This window comes from Podarcis bocagei, assembly GCF_964188305.1.
Source record: "Podarcis bocagei genome assembly, chromosome: 5".
NCBI classification, from domain to species: Eukaryota; Metazoa; Chordata; class Lepidosauria; order Squamata; family Lacertidae; genus Podarcis; species Podarcis bocagei.
Genome location: NC_138129.1, coordinates 46,975,781 through 46,991,801, shown reverse-complemented (window position 1 = coordinate 46,991,801; position 16,021 = coordinate 46,975,781). Strand labels below are relative to the sequence as shown.

Here is a 16,021-nt window from a genome sequence, read left to right as displayed (position 1 = left end):
GAAAAGATTGCCTGCCCCAGATGCAGATGAGGTTAAAAACCTTCCTTGGTCATGAAGTTTAGTGAGTGACCTTAGTACCTTGCCTGTTATCTCAGTCTACTTGTCCGAGTAGAAAGGGCACACATAGTAAACCATGTTGCCTGTAGAGAAGTTCCTTAAAGCGTAATACTACTTGTGAGCAGCCACTATGATGCATTTCTTGTGGGTCAGCTAGAGGAGGATCAAAGGACCCATGGGTGTCTGTGGTCTTGTTTGTTGTGGAAATCTGTTCCATTCTGACATTTCAGGGAGTATATGGAGTTTAAATATGCTAACCCTTGCTCTACTCAATAATATTCCTAACAATGATTCTTGTAGAACTCACCTTTACCCAAAAGACTTTTGAGTCTAGGAAAAGCATCCTGATTACGTACTTAAGAACAGCAGAGACCATAGCAATTCAACCAGTACCATTCTACCTAGACTGGGCCAGGTCATTTTATCCTCCTCTAGCTAACCCACAAGAAGGGGTGAAGTTGCTTTTGAATGCTCTTCTATAAGGTTTCATTCACATGAAGAACCAGGACATTAGGACAAGAGGCACTAGCCTGGTTTCCACTCTGACTCAACAAATTTCCATACGTATTTTTCCATACGTATTATATTCCATATGTATTACGTATGTGTTCCTTATGTCCAAGTGGTACAATCCTGGGAACAATGTACCACATGCTCTCTGAATACTTAAAAGTGGTTTTTGAAAATAAGCAACAAATGCACAAGATACTTCAATATTTAAAATGCATGCGCGCGCACACAAACACCTTCTATCTCGACCTGCAGAAATAGGGCTCCTCTACAATAGCTACTGGGAGTGTATTCTGTTCAGTTATCAGAGTGGCATAGTCCAGTTTGGGTGGAAAAAGGAACATTGCTTTTGAACGGTTCTTATCTGTAATTACTATCTAAAGCAAGCCTCAATTTTATAGATCAGTGCTTTTAAAAAAATCTTATTGAAGTTGTAGGATGCATAAGCTTTGCTTATGGATCAATGTTCTGGATTTTGGCAGGTAACTCTAGGAACAGATATACAGGCCAGCTACATTAAATTTCTTCCTCTCCATGGGTGGCATCAATCATTAAGTTGCTTGAAGCGGAAAACTGAATGAACCATATTTTGATATTTAAATTTTCTCAGGTGTTTGCAAAAGTTCTTACATTGTTCAACTCTACAACTATTTGACTTGGCTTCTGACTGCTGCACCACACCCATGGCATATACCACGTAAAAAGTCATGGCACATAGCTTCATTTATAATGAGTGCATCATAATGATGGCACAATTTATTTGCTTGCTTCAAAGATAGCATTATAATGAAGGTGTGAGCAGATTGCCTTGGCTTGATGAGCTCCTGACAGGTCTCAGCCCCAATGGCAAACAACCTCAAAAGTAAACAACAAGTAGATGTGAAGGGAGGAAGAGAAAGCAGAAATATCAAACAATCCAACCACCACACATTTAAAATACATTTGGGAGGGATATCAATTCCCTGACAAAATAGCCAAATTTAGGCAACTGTAAAAAAATTACTTTTTATAATAGGAAAGTAGGCTGAGTGATGCTGTGAGTGATCCATCTCAGTACTGTCTACATCATCTGTTCCCAGGCTTCTCTCTCAGCAGACCACTTGAAAATGGCTAAGGGTCTTGGCAGACCTCTTAAAGATATTTCTGTATGTTGTAGTAATTCTAATTCCATAGACTTCACATTGCAATACAATAAAATACAATATATGAAATGAAAGCAATAAAGCACAATTAAAAATCAGTATGAATACTCAGTGTGAGGAGTACAAATCCACACACCACATGAAGAAAGCTCATGGACCACTGGTAGTTCATTGGCAACAGTTTGGGAAACCTATTCTGCAGTGATTGCCAATGTCTTTCTGGGGCTTTAGGCAAGGGTCTATCTCTCACCTCTACCTGGAGATGCTGGGGGATCAGGCATTAGAGCTGAAGGGTAACAGCCCTTCCCCAATGATCACATTATGTATACTAGTATCACACGCTCTAAGGGAGCAGCCATTTTGAAAAGTTAAGTACAGTAGCTGCGCAAGGGAGTCATGCCTGGCCGAAGTCTCTTGTCAATTACATGTGACACAGTCATTGAACAGGGACGTGCCTCATTCCATTCAAGGTGGTTCTTCAAGGATTTGCTAAAAATTCAACACTTTCTCCAGAAATTTAATTTCTAATCCAAAAGGTTAATTTATGCTGAAATCAGTTTCAACACAGATTTTTTAAATACAACTGCTTCATGGCACTTGTATGTATTGCAATCTTTTTTTTGGGGGGTGGGTGGAGAGAAAGGCTGTATATATGTATACAAACAAATGGTGAGAACCATGTGCTACGTTGGCAGTGGGGAAACCTCCAGTACATGGGCCAAATTAATCCTGTGAGGATGTTTTCCCCAAATCATACCCCATCCCTGACATCATATGCAGTGTCAAGTTGAGCACTGAAGTATGCCCCTTGCTGTCATTGCCAACTTGACAAGCCCCTGACTTGGATCTTCAAGTCAGAACAAGATGGAATGTGTGCAGAAGAAGGGGACCAAGATGTTAAAGGGTCTGGAAACCAAGCCTTATGAGGAACGGTTGTCACAGTTGGGTATGTTTAGACTACAGGACAGAAGACTGAGAGGTGATATGCTAGATATCTACAAATATCTCAAGGGCTGACATATGGAGGACAGGGCAAACTTATTTGCTGCTGCTCCAGAGCATAGAACCTGAAAAAATAGTTTCGATTTTAAAAAAAAGAAGATTCTGATTAAACATTAGGAAGAATTTTATGAAGGTAAGAGCTGTTCGATAGTGGAATGGACTACCTTGGAAGGTGGCAGATGAATCTTCATTGGAGGTTTTTAAGCATATTGGAGGCAATCTGTCAGTGATTCTTTAGCTGTGATTCCTGCACTGTAGGGGATGTGCTAGATGTCCTTGGGATCCCTTCCAACTCCAGTTCTATGATTCTATGAAGGCACAAGACAGCACCCTAACCACAATTCATTTTATTTCATTTATTAAGCACAGAGTTTTCAGCTCAGTCCTGGCTTGCATGATACTCCCCAACAAATGGGAAAAAAGGAAAGTAAAGTGGGAACCATTTAAACCACGAAAAGGCACTGTAGGTCCAAGCTTTGGTCATTCAATAAAAACTCAAGTATAAGATTGTTTTGTGTTAATTTAATCATACAAATATTCATTTATACATTAAGGAAAAAGCATCTTTGTTTTCCCCCACAATGTGCTATTACAGGATTCTTCCCAGACTCAATGAAGCAACACACATCCTGCTCTACACATGCACTCCCCCCAGAGAGAATAAAGACAGGCTGCAGAATCAACCACTCACTCACACAAGAGAAAAAACAGTGGAAACCCAGACATGGGACAGCGTGCATTTCTTAGCCCCAGGCTTCTCCGGCTACACTTGTACCTATAGAGATTCAAGACGCACTCATCTGCAGCTGGGGGGTGGGATGAATACACATTCCCAAATCCCTGAGGCCTTAGGATACACCTTTCACCTGCCCCAAATAGGAGCAACAACATAGGCCCAACCTGACAGTGCAGGCTTAGCACCCATCCCCAAACAGAGACAGAGCTTACTTGCACCCACTAAGGCTCAAAGCCAGCTCAATTTCCTAGTGAGAAGACTGGGTGCTCTTGCCTCCCAGGCACAGTCACATTTTCAGATGCAGAGGTTGCCAGCACATTTTCAAACCCAACAGCTTGGGTAATCTGCATTAAAACTAAAATAAAAAAAGAATGCTGCAAACAAATGAGAAATCCAAACTTCCCTTTGTTAAATTAAAATTACTTCTTCCTCCTCGGGAATCCATCATTTCTTCCAGAATGAGAACCACTAGGGAAATGGCCAGAGCCAACCACACTTGTTACATGAAGCAAGCTAAATTTGGGGGAGCAAGAATCAGTCACATTTCAGGAACAGGGATAGGGGTCAAGCAATGCTTAGCTTCCTCCATGTCCAAACAGTATCACTTTGGTAAAAAGGGTTATTTTATTCACAACGTATTTTTACAGATCATGCAAGAGGGAACGAGAGGCATATACACGATAATATTTGAAGTGGGTAAGAGTGTTTGCCAATATGTGCATTTTAAAGCTATGAGTGGCTGTCTGATTCCTGTAATTGCAACAAAGCAATCTAAATACCCATGCCACTTCCAAACTCAGAAGTCTACACTGTTTCCCCTACATGTGATTATATCTGTACAGAAGTGTTGTGTGTTAAACCTAGGCACTGGTTAGCATTGCCACCTTTTTCTCACAAAGGAGTTGTGCCTTTATGACATTCAGCTATTCTGCAGGTACAGCAACCCCTCATTACTACACCTCCATGCTATGTAAAGCTATATCTACTGTGTTTCTGCTTCCCATGCTGTTGAAGCCATAGGCCATCTGTTGAGGGGGGGGGGAGGTGGCAGCTTCCCCTGATAATTATGAAGCTAGTATTATGCATTTGTGAAAATCAAACCTTTATGCTTAGGCACAAAAATGTCTTGCCCTCCTTAGCTGTCTGAAAGTGCTGCTCCCAAGCAAACATGATTTTGGCTTCAGCCATTTCAATGGCTCCAAAATCATCAAAAATGCCTTAAAAACTAATGAATTTAAAATCAGAGTTCCAAGAAGCTCCATGAGTAATAAAGGAGGTATTGTATAAAGAGAAGAATATTTGAGAAAAGAAATGAGACACAAAACAATGAGCATTTTAAACATCCTCCCATTGTCATCACTGAAGGGATTATCACTCAAATCAAAATACCTGCAAACAGGTATGAGCCCTTTGTAACTATTTATACAGAGATCATCCCCCGAGAGAGGAATGTTTATCCCCAGAAAGATCTCAGAAACTAGTGACAATAAAGAGGACTACTTTTACTGCAACCAAGCTGGGCCCTGGCTGTGATTTCTGCTTTCTTCAGTGGAACGACTGTTTCATTCATAAAAGTCACCAGCACTCAAAAGAGGAGATAGTATTTGAGATGACTTGCAGGAAATGGTCAACCCTACTTGCTGTAAAAGAACAATAGTTGGCAGTAAATATCAGTTTTTGCTCTGCACTATGAAAAAACTAAAGTCTCCACAATGTTTGACAGTTTGGATGGTGAGGTTTCTGAATACCTAACTTGGTCGAAAGAGAAAACAGAATCTGTTTTAACTTAGCTTACCGTAGTAGCTGCCAGTTGTTGCTACTGACTTCCAATGTTGCCACCAGAGGTTACTCTCTCTCTCACACACACACACTCATCTCAAAAAACCATACAGTGTACTCAGTCTTTTCTTTGCGTATCAAAAAAGTTGCTTGCCCAGAGCAGGAAAAATAAATAAAACTAATTATCATGACTAATGCTATACATAATCAGTTTCTACACCTTATTTTGCATCTGAATAATATGCTGCTTATGATGATTAAAGATAAGAATTTGGGGAGCCAAGCTGGGGGAAAGTTAAAGGAAGGCATTCCATAGTTTCTACACTCCCATAATTTGTCCTCTCAGATGAATCCCTTGCAATCATTTCTCCCAGTATTCATGGCTATGGTCATAGATAAACTATACTCTTCAAATTAGTTGGGATGCAAAAAAATTATACAATTCTTCAAAAGTGAAAACAACAAATTAGATGCTGAGCTGGCCTAGAAGACTGAATACCTACACATCTGCCTACTAGGATCCTAGCCAGATCCATTTAATAGACTTTGGGTGCTCTATATATGTATGTTCTGATGGGAAACAGGGTTGTGGTCAGCTATACAGAAGAATACAAAGGCCTCATATGCAAATCAAACCAAAAAGGTAGCTCAAAGTATGTTACTTCAGGCCTTGCATTATCCCCATCAGTACATACTCATACTTCCACTATCTCAGACCAGGGAGTTTGATCTTCTAAGTGAGATGAAAGGAAGGAGGCATTGCATATTATTCTATCTTTGGCAGATGGCTGCTGTGGCCTAGTTCAAGTTTTTGAATTAGACAGAACCCCCCTCCTCCTTAAACCGATGCAAAACCCAAGAATTTCAAGAGACCATGCTCTGCTAATTCTCTATGGAATTGGACAGATTGGCCTCAATTATATGGCTATCATTCTTCATGGGCTATACGCAGTTAGATCTTAAACAGTTCCACACCCTACACACACACACACACACCAATCTATAAATCGAAGTGTTCAGAGATCAAACAAGCTGATAAGCAGAAGGAATGGCTGTGAATGGCTGCTGATGGTTCTTCTTTCTCCCATATGTTCAAAACAATTTAGTCTCTGCCAACAAGCTAGTTATTTTTTTATCACTGAAGACTCAAAGTGGTCATTCCAATCTAAAACAGAAGATGTGAAATTTACATCTTAGAAGTGTCATGGAAATTTAATAATTGGTGCTCTACCACTCTGAAAAATAATTTTTCTTCTTGGCACAAAAGTGACATATACATGCATAGCTGTCTCAAAGACAGTTACCGTACATTAATGAACATGGGAATATTTCAATATGCTAACTGTTCAGGGCAAACTTTGGAATTTAAATAAGAGCATGTGCCACAATCAAAGCACAAGACACCCCTCTTGCATCAGCTCAGTGTTTTTACCCTCTTGACATTCTTGCCCTGCACAACGAATGACAAAACTGGGTCTGAGCAACCAAACAGAAAAGAACTAGCAGATGACTAATGCACACCATGCCCAGAAGAATGATACCAAAAGCAGAATAAAGGCAAATAACCAAAAGAAAGAAAGGGGAAAAAAGACGTCATTAAAATTTATGGATCTGGATATTGATCAAGCTAGAAATTAATACCATCTGACAAACAAATAGCTGCACTAACCAAGAAAATGCGAAGCAAGATTCCATTTCATAGCAAGCACATCTCCATAAAAATGCACGCTGTCCCTTTTTTTAAAAGTTATGAACAAGGAACAAAAAATTAACATTTGCTCAGACTACAACCTCTCTGTAGGCAAAATAATTTCTTTTAAAAAGAGATGGCTTTTCCATTTTAATCTTTTTTAAAAAATTTCTTTTAGGCTACCTAATTAACTGTGACAATGACTTCTAAACAAAACATTGGTGTATTTTTCTCTCTCATAGCACTGAACAGCACTCCTGAAATTCAGCATTCACACATGCATACTTTAGTTTTGTTTTTTTCTGGAAACAACTAGTCTTAAGTTATTGTTTGTTTTCTTCTTATCTCAGGATATGGAGACCAAGAAGGGGGTTCATGTTGTATCTTCTATAAGCCATAAGAACTCCCCCTCCCTCCCAAGTCCATTCTTTGTCAAATTCTCTTCTCGACGATACCCGTTTTTGTTTTTAAGACTGTCCAAAGGGATAAGGACCGTGAAAACCCTGGAAAAGAATTAGAGACAAAAATTAATTTCAGAAAGGGGAATAAACTAAGCAATGTCTGTTCCAATGTGACAACATCCCAAAGTTTATGAAATCCTCTACAACCTATGTTCTAAAGCCATTTATCACTTTTTACAAAGGGTCATACAATTCATTTCATATTAATCTATTCTCTTCTGCATTTCAATGCTACATTTCAGTGTCTACACAGTCAAAATATATTCGCTTGCCACTGAGCCCAAAGAGAAATCTAAAACACTGACAAATCATTGAAGTGAAGTTCTAGTTTGGGATATTAAATACATTCAAGGGGTTTGATATACTGAACTCCTGGAATGCTATAACAATGCAATTAAGTTCCCTACATGGATCTTTAAATCTTTAAAGCTCCTGCTCACGAACCAAAAACAGTCCTAGCCCCAACGGTTTATGCACAAACAAAACTGCTCACTAGGCTTAAAGATTGATTCTGTCTCCCCAGTCAAAGATGCCATATTGAGTTGCAGACCTCATGCATGTTTTGTGGCAAGCCAGAATTGGCAGTATTAGCAGAGTTGACCTTCAAATTCCAAAACATGCATACAATAAACTTTCAAAAGCCTATTTGCAATGAACCAACTTCACATGACTTAAACCAAGGTAGGCAGCACTAATATAAGCCACACTTCTACAGGTTTTCAATTATGGCTATTCATTAGCTGGCCACCATTGGTAAAACAGGCACAAATTAATTTCTAAATTATGACCATATATAATAAGAGGCATATAAACCTATCATTTCCAATCCACAATGTTTCAGCCACTCTTTACTCTACTAAAGCATCATTCTGAAACAGTGCATTCTTCAAATAAATCTCCTCTAAAATACAAATGGCATCATCATATTTGTTTTCTACCTTAACTCACCTCTGGCATACATTTCAAATGCTAGGACAACATTCAATTTTTAGGCTCTGAAAGACCAAGCACCCAATAGCAATTTATGGATATTTTTTACCAGAACCCCTACTAATATGAAGCTACTGCATTTTTTTCTTAAGAGGTCACCAAGGATGGTGGGAAAGTGAAATCCAAGACTGATATATTTTAGTTGGCCTTATAAACTTTCCACAAATATAGGAACATAAGAAGCTGCCTTATATCTAGTCAGACCATTGATCCACCTAGCCCCAGTATTGGCAACACTGACTGGCAGTGGTCCTCCAGGGTTTCAGGCAGGGAGTCCTTCCCAGCCCAAGCTGGAGATGCCAGGGATTGAACTTGGGACCTTTTGCACACAAAGCATCTGCTCTACTACCATGTTCTTTTCTCTTATATGCAATATACATACACATTATTTGTCAGTCACTATTGCACAGTCTTATTATCTGCGGGTGGTGCTGTGGTCTAAACGACAGGCTTGCCAATCAAGCTTGCCGTAATGGGGTGAGCTCCTGTTGCTCGGTCCCTGCTCCTGCCAACCTAGCAGTTCGCCAGCACATCAAAGTGCAAGTAGATAAATAGGTATCACTCTAGCGGGAAAGTAAACGGCGTTTCCGTGCGCTGCTGTGGTTTGCCAGAAGCATCTTAGTCATACTGGCCACATGACCCGGAAGCTGTCTGCGGACAAATGCCGGCTCCCTCGGCCAGTAAAGTGAGATGAGCACTGCAACCCCAGAGTCGTCCGTGACTGGGCTTAATGGTCAGGGGTTCCTTTACCTTTATTGCACAGTCTTATTATCTGGAAATCAGTTGTGTTGCATTGCATTCTGCAAATAAGATCTCTCTTAGATATACCCAGGAAATATTAATAGCAGAGACAATAACAAGAGGATAGCCAGTTACACGCTTGACTCTTGTAGCTATAAGCAGCTTCATTTGCTATAGGATACATCCTTTAGGTAAGGGATTGCCAACTTTTTTAGACCAGTGGGCACATTTTGATTTTTGAGAGAGTCCTGTGGCTGCTAATCACAACATGGCTGCCATAGGGGACATGGCATAAATTAGAGGGGTAAACAAAAGGCAAGCTATGGAGATTTCAAGGACTGGAAAATAAGACAGAAGCTGGAAAAGTGAACTAAAGAAGGAGAAGAAAAGAGCAACTCTTTAGGACTCAAGGGATTCCTAATGCTTGGTGTCCAAATAGCTTACCTATCAACCACAGCTCTGACTTTGCCCTTTGGCTAAAAACAATGACAGATGGGAGCTCATTTCATATATGTAAATTGCTTAGAATGGTACCTGCACATTTGCTTCACAACTTTCTTTCTAGGAGGACTAGAGATTTACCCTTTTTTTCTTTTTTTTTAAAAAAATAAAAGCTCAGAGTCTGGGGACCCTGCCCAGCAATGCCAATGAAGGACTTTGTGAGCACCAGGGCACTGATATGGACCACGCTGGTGACCCTCACTTTAGGTGGTCTGTGCTTTGATGGTAACAAGTTCTGAAGTAATCAGTAATCTGGAAAATACTGCTTCTTCTTCTACTGTGGAATGCTTACTCTAGTAGTGCAAAAGTTTCTCCATAAAAAGAATTATCCCAGTAGTTTTCTTACTGACTTCCTGATGTGCCTCCCAATTAGTAAAAAATGATAACACTACCCAATTAAACTTTTGGGTAAGAACCGGCTCTTAACTCAACATTACTGTTGGTAATGATGTTAACTGGGAAACATAATTCCAACATAACTTAAGTTTCTCTCCAAGTTTAGGTATCACTCTAATATAGAAAAGATTGGAGTTGAACATCATTGGCTTTATTTTTATTTAGTTTGTGGTGTAATTTGAATAAATAGAAGTACAGTTTATTTATTTTTTAAGGCATCAGCTTTTGATGCATGGCTGCAAATCAAAACAGAAGTCTTCCAGTTTACACTGATGGCAACCTCAGATAGAACTACTCAATCGTCCTCTATTTCTCATCACTTCCTGGCCCGTTCCTGGTCAGTGCTTTTCCAAACTACCCAAAGCTCTTTTGAATCACTTATGTAAACTCAACACAAACAGGGTTTTTTTCCCCTTCAAAGCATGCTGCACAAATATAATGCATTAGCTCAAAGCTCTTTCCCACTATTCATCTGTTCTTCTATTTAAACAAGGAGCTGATCTACATGTTCAAAAAAAGCACATACTTCCCTCTTTGTACTGTACCACTTCAGAATGTTAGGGGGTAGGCAGAGAAAAATCACATTTTAAAGTTGTCTCCTTAAGCTGCATACAGACACCTATCAATGTAGGAACCTGTATACTTAGCACACAGTATGAGTGGGGACTACCCAGTGAATTCAGCCAGTTGATTCTAGCAGGAATTCTTCAGAAATAAAATTTTAGAATAAAGATTGAAATGAATACACAGAGCAAATATAATTCCTGCTCAAGGGCTAGATTTTAGTTTCTATATATCATGCTCTCTTTCTTTAAAAACATGCTTTATTACCCATAAGTTCTTGCTGAGCAATTTCGCAGCTGCAGGCATAAAAATGGTAGCTTAAAAAAGATTATATAAACTTAAGCCATTCCATTTTGGGCTTATTGGGAGGAAGAGTGAATGTGACAAATATTTACTATGTAAAGAAGATGTTACATGCAATATTGATCAGATTCAGAAAATTTCCCGTATATGGTAAATATTTGTACAAATTTAACTTTCATCTTATACTTAAGCATACATAAATTTTATGGAATTGATTTGATTGTGGAGTTTTTTTTGGTGAAAATGTGGGTTTTAATGAAGTATTTCTCTCACACACAAGGTTTCAAGTAGTCTCCCATTCAGATTACTGATAAAATCGAAATCTGGTTATCTTCAATAATGCTTTATTTGCTGGTCCCAGACCAGTCACTAAGCATTGACAGAAAAAATATTAAGCACTACAGAGTAAGAGAGGTCACAGAAACAAATGCTTATCTAGTCCCTCTGCATGAAATGATAGGGTGCCTTTGAGTTCAAACAAGGGTGTTTTATTCAGTGGATATATCATTTAAAAGAGGATAGGCCGGAAGGGATTTTTGCCAACTCACTCTTCAAAATGTTAGCATTCAATAACAAACTCCTGCAGTGCAAAGCAGAATTTATTGTCAAGCAATTTTGTTGCTACTTTTTGCCTCTAAGGAATACAAAATACCAAAAACTTCATTTTTCTGTACTGAATAAACTTGATAATGTTTCCAATCACTGTATTCAACATAAGGAACTGATATTCAGAGGATGTGCTTCTGATATTGGATATAGTATAAGCCAGTGATAGCTTTCCATGCCCCTCATTTTCCCCAGTCACCTATCTGTCTGCTGGCCTCTAGAGGCTTACCCCGTTTGCCATTTTGCTTGAGTTTGGTTTGTGAGTAAGCTGAGTCTTCAATGTCCTATTAGTAAATGTTTCAGGTGTCTCCTACTCCTACAGGAAGTGCACCATAGTGACAGAATAAAGAACAACTGTGGGGCTGGTGTGATTGTTGATAAATGCAGGTAGCACATGCAGCTGTGAGAAAGACTGAATAGGTGAATGGAGTCTGAATGGATGGATGGTATGTGAGTGAGTGCAAAGCTCTGATCCTTGCCACTAGTGACACGGTGCTCCTGTCAGATTATCTCAAAAGGAATGTGGACTTTGGGGGGAGGTGGGGTGTTGCACCCTGGTAAAAAGATGTGATCCTTCCACCGCTTAACTTCCTTTTAACCAACTGAGCAATTCTACCTTGTGAAAATAAATGTGACTGTACTGGAGCTTGGGAGCAACTTTTCACTGAGTATGAAAGAAAGTGTGACCACAGCCTACGTATTTCAACAATACTTATATCTTCCATAGAAACCTGGACATGGTTTAGGATTAAATTGCTGGCTCTCCTCTTGTTGATTCTATGACTAACTGCTCCAAGATGCAATCATCACTTGCATCAAGAAATGTTCTCTCTTCGTCATAACTTGAATTCACCCTTATCCAATCCATTTGAGAGTAGCTTTAGTCACACACTACCAGTACACTAACTGCTTCAACTGTCTTCCTTCTACCTTAGCTGCTCAATACATTTTATTCATCCTATTTTAAACCTTACACCAACTGGCAATTGCCTCAGTGCCCTGAATAACATGTTGAATGGACCTGTCCATGTGGAAAATGGAAAAACAAACACCATCTACACCACACTGGATTATGTAAACTATGATTCCACAAGTTTCTGTATATTTATATGCAAAAGGCAGCAAAATGTTTTCAATGAAATCAGAACAAAATGCAAAAAGTGAATCTAATCATTTTAAGCAATGATTTGAAGTAAAGCAGAAACAAAAAGGGAAATGAAAAGTGAACACATCAGGTCTATGCAGAGCTTGTCTAAGGCCCAGGGTGGGAGTCTTTTTAGAATAAAGTTATAAACTCAAACAAAAAAGCCCCGCCCCCCTGCCAACGTAGCCCTCCAAGGCTTGGGGCAAGTATACCTGGCTACCCCACACTCTGCACAGACCTGGAACACATTCTGATCAATATTCTCTTATCCATACATTTTAGCTTCCAAATCTGGTTGATTACATTTTTAGCACTTACCACCTAATATACTTCCAATTTTAAGTGCACTTTAAAAAAGCAGCTTTGTAAATTGTTGCCTTCTCAAATCCGGCAAGCAGCATTTGAAGAATATTATTTTAACAGAATGTTAAAATAGTTTTAGCATTTGAAAATAGTCTTGTTTAAGCTTGCTTTTAATTCAGTGAAAGGACTTGTAAGATGAACAGCCAAATGCAGGCCCTTTTAAGCGGAGTGTACAGAGGCACAAGGGGGAGTCATGCAATTTGCAAGGAAGGACCATTACAATACAGGTCATGGACTCATGACCTCCCCGTTCTCCTGTACCCCCAGGGCACCTACCTTACTGTATGTCACTACTGATAAGTTGTTCGAGTGACTGCTGGGGGAGAGATTTACAGAGTTTTGTGACAGTTCAGTCTGATCTTGTTCAATTTGGTCAGGAGCAGGCCCCCACGTGTTTTTGCTGATTGTGTCTAGCTCAGAACCCCCAGGGTCTTTTAGGTTGTTTTCATCTGGTTGCCTGTTCTTCTGCGGAGAGGCGAACGGGTTAAAGTTTCCTTCTACCTTGCGATGTGGTTGTGTGTTGAACTCAGTTTCAAATGATGACAGTTGCTGCGTTACTCCTAAAAGTCCTCCAACTTCCACACTGAGGATCACCCAGATGATGTCTGTGAAAGAGAAACCTGGGTCAGCACAAAATACAATTTGCGATTTTACTTAATTCAATACCTCTCAAACAACATGATGCTTATAATCAAACATAAGAAACGAAAATGCCAAATCCTTGTAATATCAATATGGACCACATTTCAGATACATGGGAGGTATTACAACAGGGCTCATTGTTTGCTCAAAGCCAGCATGAATGTTTTAGTATTCGGCATTCTGAAAGTTTGAAGATAGTGAAATACTGCCACCTTCTGTTAATCTTGGTATTTATTCTAGTCATTCCCAAGCATGAAAATAATTATATAAAAAGACTCCAAAAAAGAAAATTCAGTGGAAGTCACATCTTTCACTTGAAAGAAATACCATCATTTGGGGGTGAAAGTTGTTAAACATGCCAATCATAAACAGGAGATAAAAACGAACAGAAAAATTGGCAATCAAATCTCACAAGTGGAATCTACAACTAATGTTGCAGTTTAAAGTGCTTCTGTTCAGTGTTATTCCAATATATTTCGTTCCATCTCTCCTATGTTAGTTACGCAGTAAAACAGACAAGTGAATCAACCTAACAATTAATACCTGAAGTTGTAACATGCCACTTTTCAAACACTTGAAATGGTTTATGTCCTGGATTATAAAAGAGTATTGGAATTACATGGAATTTTTGTTGGGTTCAGGGTTTGTTTGCGGTTGTTGCTGCTTTGCCATGAAAGGTAACTTTTTAAGATGTGCAAAGTTTCCCATAACTTAGGAGTTATTCTATATTTTGAAATAGTTTGTTAATGATATTGAGTTCCTCAGTAGGTTGGTAGGATCTGAGTTTTGAAAAATAAAAATAAAACATTCATGTTGTGCATTGCCCCCCTAAAAGGGGCTGCAGTGGCCTCTTTAAGGGAAGCAATCTTCAGCAGCACACTGACAGTGATCTTTGTCTCAACCTGCCAAAAGGCGGGGAGGATCATACGGCAGATAGCACTTCAAAAGGCCCAGTGGCCATTGCCACCTTTAAAGGAAACATTTACATTCATTTGTCTGTTTCCTGAAAGATAGCTACAACGTGAGGGGTTTTTGTGGGGTCCGAAATGTTATATGGAAAGGAACACTTGTTTGAACTCGGTTCTGGAATTTTCTTAACAAGTAGAGTTGCAATAGTTAGCAGATATTATTCTCACAACAGTCCCAGCAACACAGAAGGCTGCTCAAATGTCGCAAGTAAGAGTCTTATGAGAAGGTGGCACTTACCTCCATAATAAAGTCCTGTGGCAGTGCACATTCGCCACTGTCCTTGATACATTCCTGCAGTACTAGGGCTGCACATCTGTACGCTGACATCTGCAATCTCCTGGGGCTCCAATGATCGGACCATCACCATGTTCACATGGCCAAACTGGTCTCCGCCGACATACTTAAGACAAACACCTGGAGGCCATGCTTCTGTCCCTGAGATTCAGTGAAGATTACATTAAAGCATTTGTCAACAGAGAAGCTACTTAAATGACTCAACATGGTCATTAACAGATAGCATATTAACAGATAGCACATTTATCATTAAAATGTGTGTCGTCCTATCAAGCAAGCGTAAACATCTGTAAACACTTAGTAAAAGGAAGTTGTATTGCACATCTTCATTGCTAAGTGTAATGACTGACTCGGATGCATACTTAGGTCAAAGCAACTCTTTGTTGTGTGTGTGCACATAATTCCTATCATGAACTGATACACATATCCATGAACACAACATGTCACCAATGCAACAGATGAAAGTTCCTTCTGTGCAGCCATTCAAAGGCATGTTTCTGTTATGCACATTAACTACTGGTACATACACGTTAATATATGGTAGGGACATGAATTACATATTCATGAATTCAGAAAAGGCTGCTTTGTTGTGAAATACATGTGTCTAACTTCACCCTTACTTTCAGGAGCAGAAAGAAAATTCTGCTCAAATTCTAACATGAATTGTCACACAAACCCCAAGGCTCTCTGAAGAATTTAAATCAGCATTCCAACAGCTATAATTTAAGAGCATGCAAGTCTATGTGGTGTATGACTGTTTGCATTAACCATTGAACAAAGCTTTTGTTGTTGTTCTCAAAGACTCAGTTTTAAGATTAGTAGTCCAACATTAAAAAATACTGATTCCAAATAGTAAGCACTAGGGCTCAAACATCACTTGCATGAACAATAACATGTTTTGAAAGCATGGCTTGAAATGAATTCCCCAAAACTAGTTTGGGGGCCATTTTGGTTGGCACTAACGCTGGCCACGTGACCCAGAAGTGTCTGCGGACAGCGCTGGCTCCCAGCCTATAGAGTGAGATGAGCGCACAACCCTAGAGTCTGTCAAGACTGGCCCGTACGGGCAGGGGTACCTTTACCTTTACTAATGCTCACTCTGGTTAGCACTAACAATAATCTGGCATTTCA

The 16,021-nt window shown here is 39.5% G+C and overlaps 1 protein-coding gene across 2 annotated transcripts in view; it reads right to left on the bottom strand.

The window, feature by feature from the left end:
- Nucleotides 1-3,213: 3,213 nt before the first annotated feature.
- The window catches only part of ILRUN (inflammation and lipid regulator with UBA-like and NBR1-like domains), a 34,060-nt gene continuing 21,252 nt past the window's right edge, over nucleotides 3,214-16,021 (bottom strand). The window contains exons 3-5 of one of the 2 annotated variants that reach the window (XM_081195890.1): nucleotides 14,834-15,031; nucleotides 13,262-13,590; nucleotides 3,214-7,419 (exon numbers count right to left, since the gene is read on the bottom strand). In XM_081195890.1, the coding sequence (XP_081052016.1) occupies nucleotides 7,384-7,419; nucleotides 13,262-13,590; nucleotides 14,834-15,031 (563 nt within the window). In that variant the 3' untranslated portion in view covers nucleotides 3,214-7,383. Of the gene's footprint in view, nucleotides 7,420-13,077; nucleotides 13,591-14,833; nucleotides 15,032-16,021 lie in introns of those variants that run through there. The other variant, XM_081195889.1, reaches the window with a different exon arrangement.